This window comes from Chroicocephalus ridibundus, chromosome 2, assembly GCF_963924245.1.
Source record: "Chroicocephalus ridibundus chromosome 2, bChrRid1.1, whole genome shotgun sequence".
NCBI classification, from domain to species: Eukaryota; Metazoa; Chordata; class Aves; order Charadriiformes; family Laridae; genus Chroicocephalus; species Chroicocephalus ridibundus.
In genome coordinates, this window is record NC_086285.1 from 151,463,092 (window position 1) to 151,480,385 (window position 17,294).

At 34.5% G+C, this 17,294-nt stretch overlaps 1 protein-coding gene across 4 annotated transcripts in view; it reads right to left on the reverse strand.

The window, feature by feature from the left end:
• Positions 1-17,294, reverse strand: part of CSMD3 (CUB and Sushi multiple domains 3) — a 680,626-nt gene that overhangs the window by 44,483 nt on the left and 618,849 nt on the right. For all 4 annotated transcript variants that reach the window (XM_063327428.1, XM_063327427.1, XM_063327426.1 and 1 more), the window contains 5 exons: positions 15,238-15,411; positions 13,857-14,042; positions 8,325-8,498; positions 6,137-6,319; positions 4,377-4,553 (listed from right to left, as the gene is read on the reverse strand). In XM_063327428.1, the coding sequence (XP_063183498.1) occupies positions 4,377-4,553; positions 6,137-6,319; positions 8,325-8,498; positions 13,857-14,042; positions 15,238-15,411 (894 nt within the window). The remainder of the gene's footprint in view (positions 1-4,376; positions 4,554-6,136; positions 6,320-8,324; positions 8,499-13,856; positions 14,043-15,237; positions 15,412-17,294) is intronic.

Sequence of the window (17,294 nt, forward strand, 5' to 3'; positions counted from 1 at the left end):
CCATGCTGACTGGGCCTGATCACCCTGTTCTCCTGCATGTGCCGTGTAATGGCACTGAGGAGGATCTGTTCCATGACCTTCCCAGGCACCGAGGTCAGACTGACTGGCCTGTAGTTCCCCGGATCCTCCTTCCGGCCCTTCTTGTGGATGGGTGTCACATTTGCTAACCTCCAGTCAGCTGGGACCTCCCCGGTTGTCCAGGACTGCTCATAAATGATACCAAGTGGCCCGGCGAGCACCTCCGCCAGCTCTTTCAATAGAAGGTCAATTCATGTTGACCTTCTCATCAGAAAACACCCCCAAGCTCTTCTCCTCAGGACCAATCTCAATCCATTCTCCACCCAGCCAGTATTTGTGCTTGGGATTGCCCCAGCCCACATGCAGGACCTTGCAATTGACCTTGTTGAATTTCCTGAGGTTCGCACAGGCCCACCTCTCAAGCCTGTCCAGGTCCCTCTGGATGGCATCCCTTCCCTCCAGTGTGTTGTCCACACCACATAGCTTCGTGTTGTTGATAAAGTTACTGAGGAAGCACTCAATCCCATCATCCATGTCACTGACAAAGATGGTAAACAGCACCTGTCCCGTTACAAACCCCTGAGGAATACCACTCGTCACTAGTTTCCACTTGGACGACAAACTGTTGAGCAAAATACTTTGAGTGCAACCATCCAGCCAATTCCTTATTCATCGATTGGTCCACCCATCAAATCCATGTCTCTCCAATTTAGAGACAAGAATGTCATGCGGGACAGTGTCAAATGCTTTGCACAAGTCCAGGTAGATGATGTCAGTTACCCTTCCTTTATCCACCAATGCTGTAACCCTGTGGTAGAATGCCACCAAATTTGTGAGACACTATTTCCCCTTTGTGAAGCCATGTTGGCTGTCACCAATCACCTCCTTTTTTTCCATGTGCCTTAATATAGTTTCCAGAAGGATCTTCTCCATGACCTTGCCAGGCACAGACGCGACTGACAGGTCCATATTTCCACCAGTCTTTCTTTTTTCTCTTTTTTAAAACTAAGGGTTATGTTTTCCCTTTTCCAGTCAGTGAGAACTTCACTGGATTGCCACAACTTCTCAAATATGATGGATAGTGGATCAGCAACCCCATCCGCCAGTTCCCTCAGGACCCTTGGATGCACCTCATCGGGTCTCATGGCCTTGTGCACCTTCAGGTTCTTTAGATGATCTCAGACCTGTTCTTCTAGAGTGGGCACTTCTTCATTCTCCCGGTCCCTGCCTTTGCCTTCTGTGACTTGGGTGATGTGGCTAGAGCCCGAGGCAAAAAAGTCGTTGAGCACCTCAGCCTTCCCCATATTCCAGGTCTCATGCTTCCTTCCAGAGACGGCCCACATTTTCCCTACTCTTCCTTTATTACTGACATACCTATAGAAGCCTTTCTTGTTGCCTTTCTCTTCTCTTGCCAGATTTAATTCTATCTGGGCTTTAGCTATCCTGATGTCATCCCTCGCTGCTAGGACAAATTCTCTTTATTCCTCCCAGGCTACCTGTCCTTGCTTCCATCGTCTGTAGGCTTCCTATTTGTGTTTGAGTTTGCTCAAGTGCTCCTTGTGCTTCCATGCAGGCCTCCTGGTATTTTTGCCCAACTTCCTTTTCTTTGGGATGCATCACTCCTGAGCTTGGAGGACGTGATCCTTGAATATTAACCAGCTTTCTTGGGCCCCTCTTCCCTCCAGGACTCTTTCCCATGATACTCTACCAAGCTGATCCCTGAAGAGGACAAAAGCTTCTCTCCTGAAATCCAGGGTAGTGAGCTTGCTGTGTGCCCTCCTTGCTGCCTAAGGATCTTGAACTCTACCATCTCATGGTCACTGTAGGCAAAGCTACCCTGGAACTTGACATTCTTGACAGCCCCTCCTTGTTGGTGAGAACAAGGTCCAGCACAGCACCTCTCCTTGTTGGCTACTCTATCAGTTGGAGAAGGAAGTTATCATCAATGCATGATTGATTATGGATTGATTATGCTCAGGTGTGTTGTCCCTGCAACAGATATCAGGGTGGCTGAAGTTCCCCATGAGGACCAGGGCTTGTGAACGTGACGCTCCTCCTATCTGCCTGTAGAGGGCCTCATTCACTTGGTCCTTCTGGTCTTGTGTCCTGTAGTAGACCCCCACTATAATGTCACCTGTCCCTGCCTTTCCTTTAATCTTGACCCATATGCTCTCCTTGTGTGCACAGCTTTAGCTTCACCTATTAGACTGTCTTTAACTCAGTCACAAGTTTTTGCATTTTTACCCCTTCAGTTCTCTCCCCTATCCCACCGAGGGGGGTTAGTGAGTGAGCAGCTGTGTGGTGCTTAGCTGCCTACTGGGGTTAAAGCACAGCAGCATGGTAGGGACAGTCAGGGAAAAAAAACCATCTGCTCAGTCAACAAAATTCTGTTGGCACTTCCAATACTACTGCTTTGGATACAGTTTGAAATCATTATGAGAAAATTATTCCCTTACAATAGGTAATCTTCTTCAGGCATATTTTGTAGACCTGGAAATAAAACTGGCAGGAGAAAGAGAGTGGATTATTAACTCATGATTTGTTAACTATCTGTTTAGCTATTATTGTCCATTAACTCTCATTAGCGATTTAAAATTGATACATTGTCATAGGAGAGAAGATAACATGTTAAGTATGATGAAGTTTAATGTATTTTTTATTTTATATTTAGAATTAAAGGTCTGTAGAAACTGACACAGACTGGACACAGCTCTGAGCAACCTGCTCTAGCTGATCCTTTCACAAGCAGAGGAGTCGGACTAGACAATCTCCAGAGGTGTCTGCCGACTTCAGGCATTCTGTGATGCTTTAAAATGCCTCTCCATTTCTCAGTATTTTAGAGCTGCTGCTAGTGCCTGTATCGGATTACATACAAGTTGTAGCATCTAGTAGTGCTTCTGCACCCCTTTAGGAATTACTAATAGTCAGCAATGATCAAAAAGGCAGAAATGAGTCAGGCTGAGATTCTCAGAGATTCTCTTTTGGTAAGATTTTCATTCAACTGTTCTTTTTACACTCTGACCATGCCAGGGGATATGCATCAAACTAAAACCCCCTAAATAACATTATGACTGGAATAAACATATAAGAGGATATGTTTTTTAGATGTGTAATCAAAACAAAGAGAGAACTGTGTATTAGGAATATTAGGATTACTTATATATTAATTAAATCAAGAATATATCTTTTATTACATATAATCTTCACAATGCCTCTCTTTGTTTTATTAGGCTACTTTCTCTGTTAAGACATTTTTATTGGTTTTAAGCAAAAATACCAAGTTTCTACCTAACTAGTGTTTTTTGAGAATACTGTTCTAGCATGTACTTCAGCTAAATGTCATTCTAAAATGCAAGAAAAAAAATATAGATGCAATTACCACCACAAAACTACTTTATCCTTGATACAATTATTCTGTCTCTCATTGTAACATGGAAAATAATAAATAATCAAAAACATTGGGCTCTCTCACAGGTTTGCCGACTGCAAAAACAGCTATTCGCTTGATTATCATTAAAGATGGTAACAATACAAGAAGTTGTTTCGTTTATCATCTTTTGGGCCTCTATTTGGGTTTCTATAAGTGTGTAAAGTAGTCTATTCTACAAAAACTAGAGTATTAGTTCAAAATTTGAGCAACAGTTTGCTAGACCTCTGATGAGGATATGTTTCCTCAAAATGATAGGCAGTCTCATGTCTCACATAAATGTAAAATTTTCATAATAGTTACTAAAAAACTAACTAGGACATGTAATAAAACAGGAACAGATGGGCTTGAAAATAAACTGTTGCAAAACGCTTATTATGAATGTGAGAGAAGCTGAAATACCTTCTGTTAGCTGAGTAACCAAAGCAAGTATAAGGTTAATGAAGAGGCCAAACGGAAGATGTTATCTGAGAGCGGGACAACAGTTTTGACCTCAGAGTCACTCCAAAAAAGAATTTCAAGGTTTTTATTTTCTGCTCTCTGGAACCCCAGAATATTATACTGATAAATTCTCATGATGAAGAAAAGCAATTAGATGAGTGATGTCTAAATATGACATATCATAAAATACAACAAGATTAAAAATATATACCAGGAAAGAATTAAAGTAGGTAGATCATGTAACCATATGACTCCTTTAAACTGTAACAGCAGTTTATATATTTTACTATACTGCACCCATCTTTAAAAAAACGTATGCTTCATCTCATAGTACTACATTTTTTAAAAGTATTTCATGTACAAAATTATGTATGAAGTAGTGCAAGAAAAAGCTGAAAACTTAATTTACTTGCATCCAACTTCTATATTTTACTTTATTTTCTTTCAGAGGAGAGAAAAACAAATACTATTAATTAGAGATGTGTCTTACTTGTGCAGTTTGGCAAGGATCCAGACCATGTTCCATTGGCAGTGCATTGTCTTACAGATGATCCAGAAAGTATGTATCCTTCCATGCATGAATAAATTACTGAATTAGAGAATGTAGTTCCATCAATACGAAATACTTTTCCATTAGCCGTTGTTCCTGGGTTACCACACTGCACAGCTATAAAGCAAAATGTTAAATATTTTTTAAATGTAGTAAAGATAATTTTTGAAATAGTAATGTCTAAGGACAATCCGGCTGCCAGCTGTGTTGTGTGGTAGAAATTTCTGCTGTTGTCCTGAAAAATGTAACTTCCACCACCTACTGATAAGGATGTTGTACAGTAGATAGCTGTTTGCATGAATTAGTTGGTTTTACCCTTTCGTATGTAGGGAAACACAGCCTACAAATTTAACTTTAAAATATGTATTAAAGGAAAGCTAGTTTATCTGCAAAGACAAATTCACAATTATAAGAAATAGTCTGATCTACATTTATCACTGTGGATTTAATTTGATTCTACAGTATGCATTTATAGCATCACCAAAACACATTTCCTATCTAATTCAAAGCACAGGTTAGAGTCAAACTATTATTTCATACAAAGGTGTAAGTCTGATGTTTCCCAGTTCTTCAGCACTCAGCTTTGGAATTTGAATGTGTCTTCATGTGTGATTGCATATATACATCTAATCTACAGGACCTGAACTTGAACAATATACCTGTGTGTGCATTACACACACCTACATATATATCTATATATATAAATCTGTGAACTGGATTCATCATTTCAAGAGCTTTTTAGGGGGAAAAATAAAATCAAAAGTATCTTAAAATGTAAAAGGGGTAATTCACTTACGCAATGGACAAGATCAAAGAAGAACAGCAGAAAGTTCAGTTGAGCTAAGCATATCTCTTCAGATAGCAACATACAAACACGTATATATATTTACGTGGTGTCAGGATGGCAGAAAGGATATTACAAAACCAGCTTGTGAAATAAGTTTTTAAAATGAGATGACTATTTCATACAGATAAGACAGTAAACTGTGATAAAGTGGATAAGAAGAGTACAGGTTCTCAAATCACTTTCTGCTTTTCTCTGAAGAAGAGTCTGTTTGGAATATTTTCCTATTTTTGAATCAAGATAATTAAGGTAATAAATGATTCCCTATAAATACCCTGTTAAAGCTTTCTCTTATGCTAATACATGTAGCTTGAAATTTCCAGAATGATTTTTTCTAAATAAACTTTTCAGCATTTCATTTTCTATTGGAAAATAACGTCAACAGTAAATAAAATTTTTAAGCCGATCATTTACAACATAGATGTATCTAATGAAATCCTGACATTGACTTTTTCATAAAACTCATCTCTTTTCTCTGAAATTTAGATGTATAATGGTTGTAATTTAAGATCAGGCGATGGTGAGGGAAAAATCTTTCAGCAAAAATTGAGTTCTAGGGGCCTTATGTATTTCTTTTTCTGTTTAGTTTTTTGTACTGGATAACACATATAGTAGATGCTGACACATGACTGAGAAGAAATAGAAAGTTCAGTATACTTTTTTTTCTCAAAACTTTGAAAACATGCAGTTTCATGGGTGCCAGGAACTGATTAACCCAAAGCTAAGCCATTGTAACGTTCAGTCCAAAATCAATTCTATACCATTCACAACACAAAACTGGCAACGTAAAATTGTTTTTCTGATTAACATTTTTAACAAGACAGTTTAAAGAAAGAGTGGGTCTTCTGTGATTTACCTTTGCACTCAGGTTGTCTTCCTGTCCAACTTCCATTTGCCATGCATGTTCTTTCTTCTGAGCCATGGAGGATATATCCAATATCACAGCTGAAATGTACTGTGCTTTTAATTTTAAAATTGTTTTCTTCTCTAGACCCATGACCTGGTATACCTGGATCACCACAAGAACCAGCTGTATCACCTAGAATTTAGAGCACAAAAATTAGAATAAGTATAAAATGTTATTATGATATTGCATTTAAAATTTTTGTTTCTATGTATTTATAAATAAATATATACTTATATTTCTTATAAATAAACATATATATCTTAGTGGGTGTGAATCCCTTTAATTACAAAATTACATGATTCTCAAATAATTTCTTTGTACTTATTTTTTATAAGTATGGAACAGAAATTACAATTTCTGTAAAAAAAAAAAGTCTCAAGTTGTCCTGAACTAGAATTATAGTTTGGTACTGTAAAGCTAAAGAAAATAAGGGTTTGTATTCTGTCACAATTTGGTTCACTATGATTCACATTTGAATCTATGTTAAAGTAATGTTTCTTCATATATTGAGAAAAAATATTAGGTATGATTAAAGTTTGCTGTCTGTGGGTACAAGAACTGTCATAAAAAAGTATTTTAATGCACATCACTTATGAATGCTTATCTCAAGATATTTTTAGCCTTCCTATTTATAATTCTTGATATTTTGTCTATTTCTTTAGTTATTTTTTTTTAATTAACAAATTCATTTATTTATTTATTTATTTGCTTATGGAAAACTACAATATGTAGTCTTACATTTTATCTGAAGAGGATTTTTTCCCCAAAACAAATATCTATGCATGCTAATTGTAAAAACATTTTTGATGAACCTAGTCTGAATTTGTGATTCACATATGTATATAATTACTTATTAAGTAATATCATTTTACATTAAGCTTTGATTTCAGGTGCATAGCTCTAAACATCACAGGTTATAACAACTTGATTTTTGTTCCCATTGTGGCAAATTTCTATCTCATTTCACTGATAGAAAGTTAAGGGATTAAATTAGGTGTTCACATTTTTCTAGTTTCTGTCACATTTTAGGTTGTAATGGCAGATTAGGGAAAGAAGAGGGACTCACAGAGCAATATAATAACATTTATATTGTCTTTTCTGCAACCACTTCCTAAAATTTGGTAATAGAAGGTTCAGATCCTTGAAAAATTCTTCCAACCCTTTGGAATTTAGTGCAAGATTTACCAGTATAGCAGTACTGTCAGATTTGCATACTGGTTATTTTTCACCCTTGTTTTTCCATTGCTGTAACCCAAGAAAAAATGTATAACTAGTTTTCTTCCTATTTTCGGCCTTTGAAGATAGACAAGTACTCTGAATTACATAGGTCTGAATAAGGTGCAAAACCCCACTGATTTCTTTAACTTATATAATGGAAACAGGAGGATGACGAGAAAGAATGTTGTGTGTCCCCCCAGTATTTCTTGAGAATTAAAATTGATAACATGATTAATCTCTATCACAATCTGTATTTACACACTTTAATATAAGAAACGGGATTTAGCCAAGTCCCCAAATTTGTGTGTGACTTGGATTTCTGGTTTTCATTTGATCATCGCTGTTAAAGAGAATCAAACTGAACTTGTAAAACAGAATGTTCCTAGGGTTCAGAAAACATATCTTGACTTTGGTGAAGGCTGATCTATTGCAAGGATTAGACGGTGTTCCCTCAAAACCGAGCATCCTGTCCTGATACCATATGGAGCCCACTGGGCCTTATTATAAAGATGGATATTTCATGAAATTACGATATACCTGAGGTGTCATCAAGTCTGTAGATATTTTGCAAGTTAAAAAAAAAATAAATAACAAATCACCTTGAAGAGAGAATGATGCAAAGTTTCCCTGTGGAAATTAACACTCTTTCCAGAAGTCACATAGAAAATATGTTCAAAACAAATCAGTTCCTTTAACGTTCTATGGAATGTGAAATTTCCTATTTGTGTTAAATATCACTGAGAAAGCCTACTTCTCCCAAATTACATTCTTGATAATAGAGTTTTTACTTATTTTTACTTCCTTTGAGACAGTAGTTCAGTCTTATACGTGATTTCCCAGATTTTAAAATGGCCTTCTGTGAAAATCAAAATATATTCAAAACAACTTCAGGACACACTCATTTATTAAAAAATATTACCTGAGCAATGAGGAAGAGATCCGCTCCAGTGTCCGTTTAGCTGACATGTACGAGACGACTGCCCTAATAGCGATCGTCTACCTGTGCAGGTATAATGAACAGTAGAACCAAATGTATATTTATCTCCAGACAGGACCGCATTAGGAGGAACGCCAGGATGGCCACAGTCAACCACTACAATGCATAATTATTGGAGATAAAAAAAGGTTATTATCACTGATCAAACAGTTTGTAGCTATCATTTTCATAACTCCATACAGAAACCTTGTGAAGAGGCTGACCTTTTTAGGGTTTAGGGGAGGGAGACACATTATGTGATTAGAAATACAAAATATATTACAGAACAAAAGCTGTGAAACAAATGTTTGGAGATTTCAAAAAGGTATTTTGGGTATAGATATTGTTATCTAAAGACACTTGCTCGCTAATTTGGTCCTTATGGCATCAACTTATGCACACACACAAACACACACTCATGCATGTACTCTTCAGAGAAAAAATACAGGAAGACAGTATCTGCCAAAGTCATCGCTGAGGCAGAGAATATGCAGACCTTCATCTTTCATCCATTGGTCCCAAATCATTGATCATGTAGCCTATTAGGTTAATAAACAAGATCATTTTTGCTAAATTTTGCTATGAACATTAATGCTAATATACTAATTTCATATTCAAATGCCAATATACTAATTTTATATTCATGGATTTAGTTACTTAAAATATTGTATTGCATAAATAAAATATTTGTTTACATATTTTTAACATATTCCTAGGCATCATCCATTGATGTTAATTGCATAGAGGTTGGAGGGAATTTCTATAGGATCCCAATCTTAGAAATGGTCATGGATAAACTCCCTACCAGTTGTTTATTGAGTAAATTTTGATCAATAATTGTTAGTTATTTCTATTCTGCGATTAATTTTTAGTACTCTTAATCTTGACATTTTTGTGATTTCTACTTACAGAGAGTGCAAATAAGAGTATCCAACAATTAGCTTATACACACCTAATTTTGCTAACTGCCTCAGATGTCATGAAATACATAGGCATGGGACAATTCAGCATGATACCTTTTGTCCTTTAGTTGTCTCTCATACAAAACATTATTATAACTGTGTCTTGCTATAACTGGTCAAAGGCAGTCATTTTTTGGTGAATAAAAAATGGCTAAATGATAGAAACCTCATCTAAAATCAGGATAACACCGCTGAAATAATTTCAGCAGCCTCCTATCTGCTGGAAAGTTGCATAAAGTAACACTGAGGCTACCTTGGCTAGGAAGTCAGGTACTCCATAAGACTAAAGTAAAATGACAAAAGGTCTTATGCATCATTATGGAGAATATTATCTACATGGACAATGTATGTAATGGAAATGAAGTTCTGTATTGAAAAGAAATAGCTAGTCTGTCTTTCAAGATTAAGAGGACATACCAAAAGAAACTCCCCCACAAGACAAATTAATATAGAGGAAACTTTAAAAATTCAGAGCAAGGAGTTAATTTAAAAGTAAGCTAAACATGTCAAGTTCAAGAAATGCACAGTTAAAATTCATAAACCAAATCCACTCTGTTCACAGACTAATCTAGCCTTGGATGTTTGATTTGTTTTTATCTTCCACCTGCCCATGGCATGTGACATATCTTGGCCAAAGATATTTGTATTTCCGCACCATGAAAACCACAAATTATAGCTGCAAATACCAGGGTACAAGAGCACCCCCTAAATCACATGAATGTAGTTTTTATCAACACTTCATCATCTTCAATACCATGATATTTTCAGCAGGATTTTTTTTATCAAAAAAAGCCATATCAGAAGCCTGATCAGGGTTGAGGATGTATTCAATTCCCTAGCACTTCAAATGTATGTGAGAGTACAATGGTTGTACAATACAACATATGACCAAAGTCATGTGCTATGGTTCATCTTCCTCTAATGATCATTCTCGGTCTTTGAGCTTTACATTGATAAGTACACTGATCTGTGTTCAGTGACTCATATTCTCTTCGGGGTCCAGCTTGCAAGGTGCAGAACCTTCCTGTTAACCCCACAAAGAATTTAGGAATGTGTATGTGATTGATTGACTTTGATTCCTACCTAGTACCATTGACCCCTGTGATCATTTTGTAGGCTTGCAGGACTTTGAGCAAAGTGGTCAGAATGGTCAACTTTACAAACTGGATACTTGCTTGTAGCATGTTATATGTTCAATCAATTGCTTATAAATGAAATCTACTATTAATTATGTATGATTGTAAAGAAAGGCAAACTTAGAACATTGTTAATAAAAAAGCATGTTGGTCATGCCGACTTCAGTGAAATGCAAATATTTCTTCTTGTGAAAAACATTCACAATTTTTCAGAGTCTTTTTATTATCTGTATTTTTTTTGATTGATTCTTTTGCCTTTTTCAGGTGTCGTCATAGCAGAAAAATTAATTTCATACTGGTACCTTACAGCATTCAGTTTTGGGCTTTCTTATACATACATCTCTTTTATGTTTACACTTATGTTTAAAAGTCCTGGATTCCTAAAAACTGATTTAGACAATTATATCACCCTGTAATGCTACCCTTAACTTGATTATACATTCTACAAAATTTAATTTTATATTCATGTTCTCAGGTGGGAATTTCATATGAAAAATTGATCATATTTCTTCTTTTTTTTTTTTCAAAATGCTAATTCACTCTCCATTTTATTATTTCCATTAATTTCTTCATTTCTGCCTCACTGTTATCTAGCTCGGTTTCATCACACCTGCACAGTACCTTTTTATAGCTCTGTAAATGTAATTTTACATTAAGCTTTGAATCAGATTTAAAGAACAAATAATAAAGGAAGAAAAAAAAGAAAAGAAAATATAATATTATTAATCTTCAGAGAACGAAAAATGTCAGGTCAAATTATATCTTTTCATTATTATGGACAATTATCGATCTATTTCTGTCACACCAAAACTTCATAAAACACAAAAAAAATCTGAGAGAACAATATGCAAATAATTCAGTCTGACATTTCAATAGCTATTTTGTTTTCCCTGAAATATCCAAATAAACAAAATACATAGTTAATATGATTATGGAAGAGATATATTCTGGAAAAACAGAAAGAAGTATAAATTCACATTGTCTTCTGATCAAATGTGAATGACATATCAGTAAAATTACAGCATTATTAGTTTAAAGACAATAAATTTACAAATGTTCAATTAAATTTACAAATGTAATACCCTAATTATTGAGTACTGAATTAAAATGTACACTCAAGGTTTCTTTAATCTGTGTAGTTGTCAACAATTCTTATTCTACCTGACAACTGGGAATGGCTGTATATGTCTTATTGTACAGGAAGAAATGTCAGGACTAGGTGCTGCCATAGAATTATTGAGAGGATGGCACAGACACCAGCAAAAAAACTAGTCTACATTATTTGGATTTCAAGCTTGGAAGGTGTGGATTGTGTGTTATCATATCTCAGTAGCTTAAAAATAGCAAATCAGAGTATGCCTTTCAGAATTAAATTAAGAATCTTTTGCAATACAAAAAAACCTGATATGGTCTCTGGAATTCTTTGAGGTATATTCTCCAACCGTGTCCTTCATTTTGAGTACATTTTAAATTTCAAGTATTTTTCTAGCAACACATGCCTAAATAGCATAAGCCCCTGAAAGTCTTTAACTCATATGGGGAGTTGAAAGGGCAGTATAGTTCAGGACAATGATGAATTCTGCTTGTTACAGGTATTATAGTAGCTAGAAGCACTCTAGCTACAACACATTTCAAAGGAATTGAGTCACTTTACAGGTGAACAACTTTTCATTTGTTACTGTGTCTCTTCTCCATTACTCTAGCAATATTTCAGAAAAAGGTATGTTCTTTGAGACTAGTTAGAGAGAGATTTAAATCCAGCTATGTCAAAAAAATGATCCCACCTGGGTTAAAAAAAAAAAAAAAAACACAAACAAACAAAAAAACCATCCAGCCATCTTTCCACTTCTTTTCCATTGCACTTAGAGTGGAAAAATGTGCAGACTACTAAATGACCGCCCTTTATATGTTGAAAAGGGAAACAATTTGCAAAATATTCCAGAAGCTCAAAGACTCTTATAAAAAATATTCGATAGCTGCATCAGAATAAGTTTTGGTAAGCTTTATGATTACAAAATATCATGGAGAGTGCCTAGGTTAGAATTCATTGACCCCTCTATCTAAATGCAACAATTAAAGCTGAGGATGCCCTTTCAAAAGTACATGTAGCACTCTTATTCCCAAAGGTCAGATGAAGAGTAAAATCTGTATTATTAACTTACTTCTGTCAATTCTGAAAGAAGATTAAGAGATGAAAATACAAAAGTAAAAAGAAGAAATCATTGCACCTTTACTTCTAGAATTTCTTTCGGTTTGAAGATATGTTACTATTAAGTAACATTTATCTTTCTGAAATTGTTACCTTAATATTTAGTGTGAAAACATTAGACTTTTTGTTATAAGTTTAACTGTGACTTGCAATTAAGCTATTTATCCCACCAAAGACAGGGAACTTCTAGAACTAAAGGTTCTGGAACTAAACAGTAAGAAGAAATAACATTTCAGATTTTTTCAATTTATTTTTTTTAGTGAGAAGATAGCAGAACTGGAGAAACCTCAATTATGGAACACTAATGAAGATAAAACAGAACTAGTATCTACAGTATTGCAAATGTCGGTCCATGATTCCTAAATAAGGAACTCTTAGCGTGTATGCCTTTAATCTCTAGAAAATAAAGCTCTCAGCCTTTCTCAGAAAGAAATTTTGATCCTAAACCAAAACTTTTTATATAGATTTACAGGGAGCTGGGTAAACCAGCTGTCCCAGCTAATTACAAATTTATGAAACATCTGTGGCTATGTCTACGTCACAGTCAGAAAGTTGTTCACAACAAGCCAGAAAAAATCAACCACTTGTTTTTTGATCCACTTGCTTTAGTGGATAGATTGCATATGACTATGATATTCAGGTACATCTGGAACTGTGGTAAGCTGAGGACAAGATCCAGAGGACACTTTTGGTGCTCTACGGTGACAGTACTATTTGCTTACTGTCTTCATAGATAATCTAATCTTACTATTGCCCCAAAAGAAGTCCGGAAAGTACTATAGTGACATAAGGCAATAATTGGGTGCTATATTTTTAAGTTTCAGTGTGCTTATAGCTCTGTGACCAATGAAGGCCACATATTGGCAAATTCAATGGATATGTTTTTACCTTCTCTCCCTGCTATCAAGGATCACTGTGCTGAAGCATTCAGAGATATTTATTTCAGTTATTGTATTTCCCAAGGTTTCTTTGTTACTTACTATATACAATAACAAAATAACTGTGCTACTTCATCTGCTACGGAGATCTTACATCATTACTGCACACATGCAAATCTATATAAATATGATTATTCTAATTGCTGTTGTGAGACTGATAGAAATGTTGTGTAAAATAATACCTAATGTAGTTCACATTCTTTATAGAAGCATACACATTATCTACTTACTAATGCATTCAGGTAAAGGTTTGTCCCAGTGGCCATTTGGTTGACAAATTAAAACTGAAGAGCCAAATAAAAAATATCCAGGATTACAGTCATAAAATACCACTGTGCCATACGTGAAATTTCCATGTTCGATTTTACTTTCTCTTATGGAATTTGCAGGAATTCCAGGATCAGAACAATTGACCACTAAAAAGAAAAAGAGCATAGACTTGAGAGTCATACAAACATACCCTGATTTTATATACCCTGATTTTATATGTAATGATATTGAATTAGGAAAATATGGGTATACCTTGACAGTTAAGAATACTGATGGCTTTTGTGAGTCCTCAACTACTTTAGGATTCATATGTTTGAAATCACAGAAGACCAAGTTTTGGATTATTTTTTTTCTTTTTTTGCAATTTACAGCTGTCTGTTGAGGGGATTATAATACTTATTTTGGGGGCCATGGAGGTTTTTTTAACAGTTTTCATGCAATAGACTTTTCTGGTCAAGTAAACACATCACCTATTTAAAAAATAACTTCTTATCAGCAAAAAGGTCCTTGGAAATTTGAGTTCTGTAAACTATTTGCCAGTATCGCTTGAGGCAAAGTGATCAAAGGAGAGAACACCTATTGGAAGGAAGATATAGTAAATAAAATCACTGTAAATGCGTAACATGACTTCATCCGTGTACTGATAAAAATTCAAAGAAGCTGCTGGGAAGATGTTGAAAAAGAATCAGTACAATTTCTGCATATGTGCAAGAAGGCTACAGGAAAAAGTACATTTCTCTAAATGAGGACAATTAAAACATTTAAAAAGCACATGTCAACAGACTTAAAAAGGACAATGGTGATAAAGCCTTTCTAAAAATGCTTATGAAAACTCAAACAGAACTAATTTCGTAATATTATTTTATTTTCAGTGAAAGATTTTTGATTGTATCTAGAAGTGTTGAGACCCAACTCAAATGGATTATGCTAACAAATGACAATAAAAAATAAAAAAGTTAAGATGAGCAGTCAGATCAATGGAAATGTAAAAGGAAAAAAAGAAGTAGGTTTTCTTGTGCACCTATTAGAACTATATTGGCTAAAAATGCAGAGAACACTATTTCAGGATTTAAGCTCTTAACTATCTCTGCATAATTTTTCTTAAGGAACTTCTAGAAATCATACGAAATAATCAATACAAGCTACAGACACATAAGAAAGTTTCTCTGCAACAGTTATCCTGGCAACTTCCTGAAAAGAACAGATCTAACTGAAAGATAAAACATCTTCTTTAATAATTTGATGTCTATTAGTAAGAGACACAGTTTCCCTCTATCTTCACATAATTTTAACCTTAATTTTCCAACTAAGTTTGAAATCTGTAAATGCTGGCATTCTTACCTTTGCATATTGGAGGTGGGTGGCTCCACTGCCTATTAGCCTGACACTGTGCTTTGGTTGGTCCTTGCATAACATACCCAGTATTACATGAGAATGTCACAACATCATTGAAGTTGAAACCGTTTCCACTTGTTCTTCCATAAATAGGACTACCAGGGTGACCACAGCTAACGGCTAGCATAGCACAAAACAGAGAAACAAAAAAACCCCAGAGCATGCAGTTACCACTTTTCATGATTTATGATAGAATAGATAATAATTATAATCATTATATGTACTTTAAAGTACATATAAATGTACTGTAAAATACTTTAAAGTTTTGATATTATAACATACTGAGTACTTTCAATTAAAAATTCACACTTTTCTGAACTGAATAAGAACTAAGACATATTTTAGTAAATGTTCAAGCACTCATTTAAATATTTAAATAAAATTAACAGAATTTGCCATGCAGTAATCAAGGCAAATGAAGAAAACTTTTCTGAAGTTTCTCATGATAACTCTAAAAGAAACCCATTCTAATAATTTAAATGTAATAAAACTTCTAGCAACTTTAAAAAAGTGAAAATGGTCCTTAAAAACTAGTATAGCATACAGACAAGTCACAGTATATTCTATGAATGAAAGCTAAATTGAATTCTGCATGTTTTATTAATATCACTAAGTTACTTTAATTAAATATATTATCTTTATGTTACTGGTATCAGAAATTTTTATATAAGGAATTGCATTTTTTCCCCAAAAGAGTAATTGGAATCCTACATTAAACTGTTAAAATTTGTAAAACTGTCAGGCAAAGATACGTATTCAGCCCACAGAGATGTTTTTTTAATGTATATATAATAACAATAAAAATTATGCTTGTGAAAAGAGAAGTATGGAATTAGCATAAAATTTTGATTGATACCCATGCACATACAGTAGCAATACATGACAGCAGTAATACATCTGCCCACTGTATAAGCAAGAGGAATGGTGAAATCAAAAGTGAAGAGGTCAGAATCACTAAATTTAAACACATAATCTGAAAAATTCAATTAAAATATCTGAAGTTAAATAAATAATGAAATGTGAGAGTATTTTTCTATGCTTCATCAGAAACTTTGATCTGAAGTGGAGCTGCTCCTAAATATCTACCAAAAAGTTAGAGCTAGCTGCTGTTTAGACCAGCCTTTTGCAAGTCTAAGCTTTTTTCCAAGTTTGTATTCAAACAAGCAACTTCCATTTGATTAGAAGAAGAAAATACATCCATTTTCTCTGCTGTTAGCATAGCCAAAGCATTTGTTTTTCCAGTTCTAACATTGATATTAAAATTTTAATTTAGAAATTCTTGATTAACACCATCTAATTTTATTGCCTTAACAATTACTTATAAAGAAGTGTGTTGGTCTGAAATGTAATATAAGAAGTAATGACCTATTACTAGGTCATAAAGTGGAAACAAAATTAAGAAATAGAATTATTATAGTACTGTTATGAATATCTAGTTCTATGTAAAACAAAATAAACAGTGAGCAGTAAGTGTAACGAATTAACAGTGTGTATTATGTTTCATCATTGAGAGTTTCTTCTATAAAAATGCAGCTATAAAGATAAAAAAAAAATTGGAGGCAGACTAATACATCTTCAGTACACGGATATTACTGAACCTGAGTTATTGAAACATAGTTGTAATTTGCTTGAGAATCCTTTCAGAACTCTCAAATTTTCCTAAATGGAATACAGTATTTTCTGCTATTACATAATTGTATTTCATGTGGTCTGTTGACACACTTTATCATACACAAGGACTCTCATTAACAAAATGTAAAAGTCATGCCAAAAAAGCCAAAACCCAAACCAGAAAACAAAATATCTGTATCTCTGTGAGGAGATGTCCTGGTTTGAGGTAAGACAGAACCAATTTTCTGTTCAGTATAAGTTTTATAAGCAAACATTTTAATCATCAGTGCTGACAGTGTAATTCAAGTGTCTACTTAGTTAATTACCGCAGTCAAAGTGAATGTACATTGAATATTTCCAAAAGCCACTAAGGGACATAAATCCATTTTCAA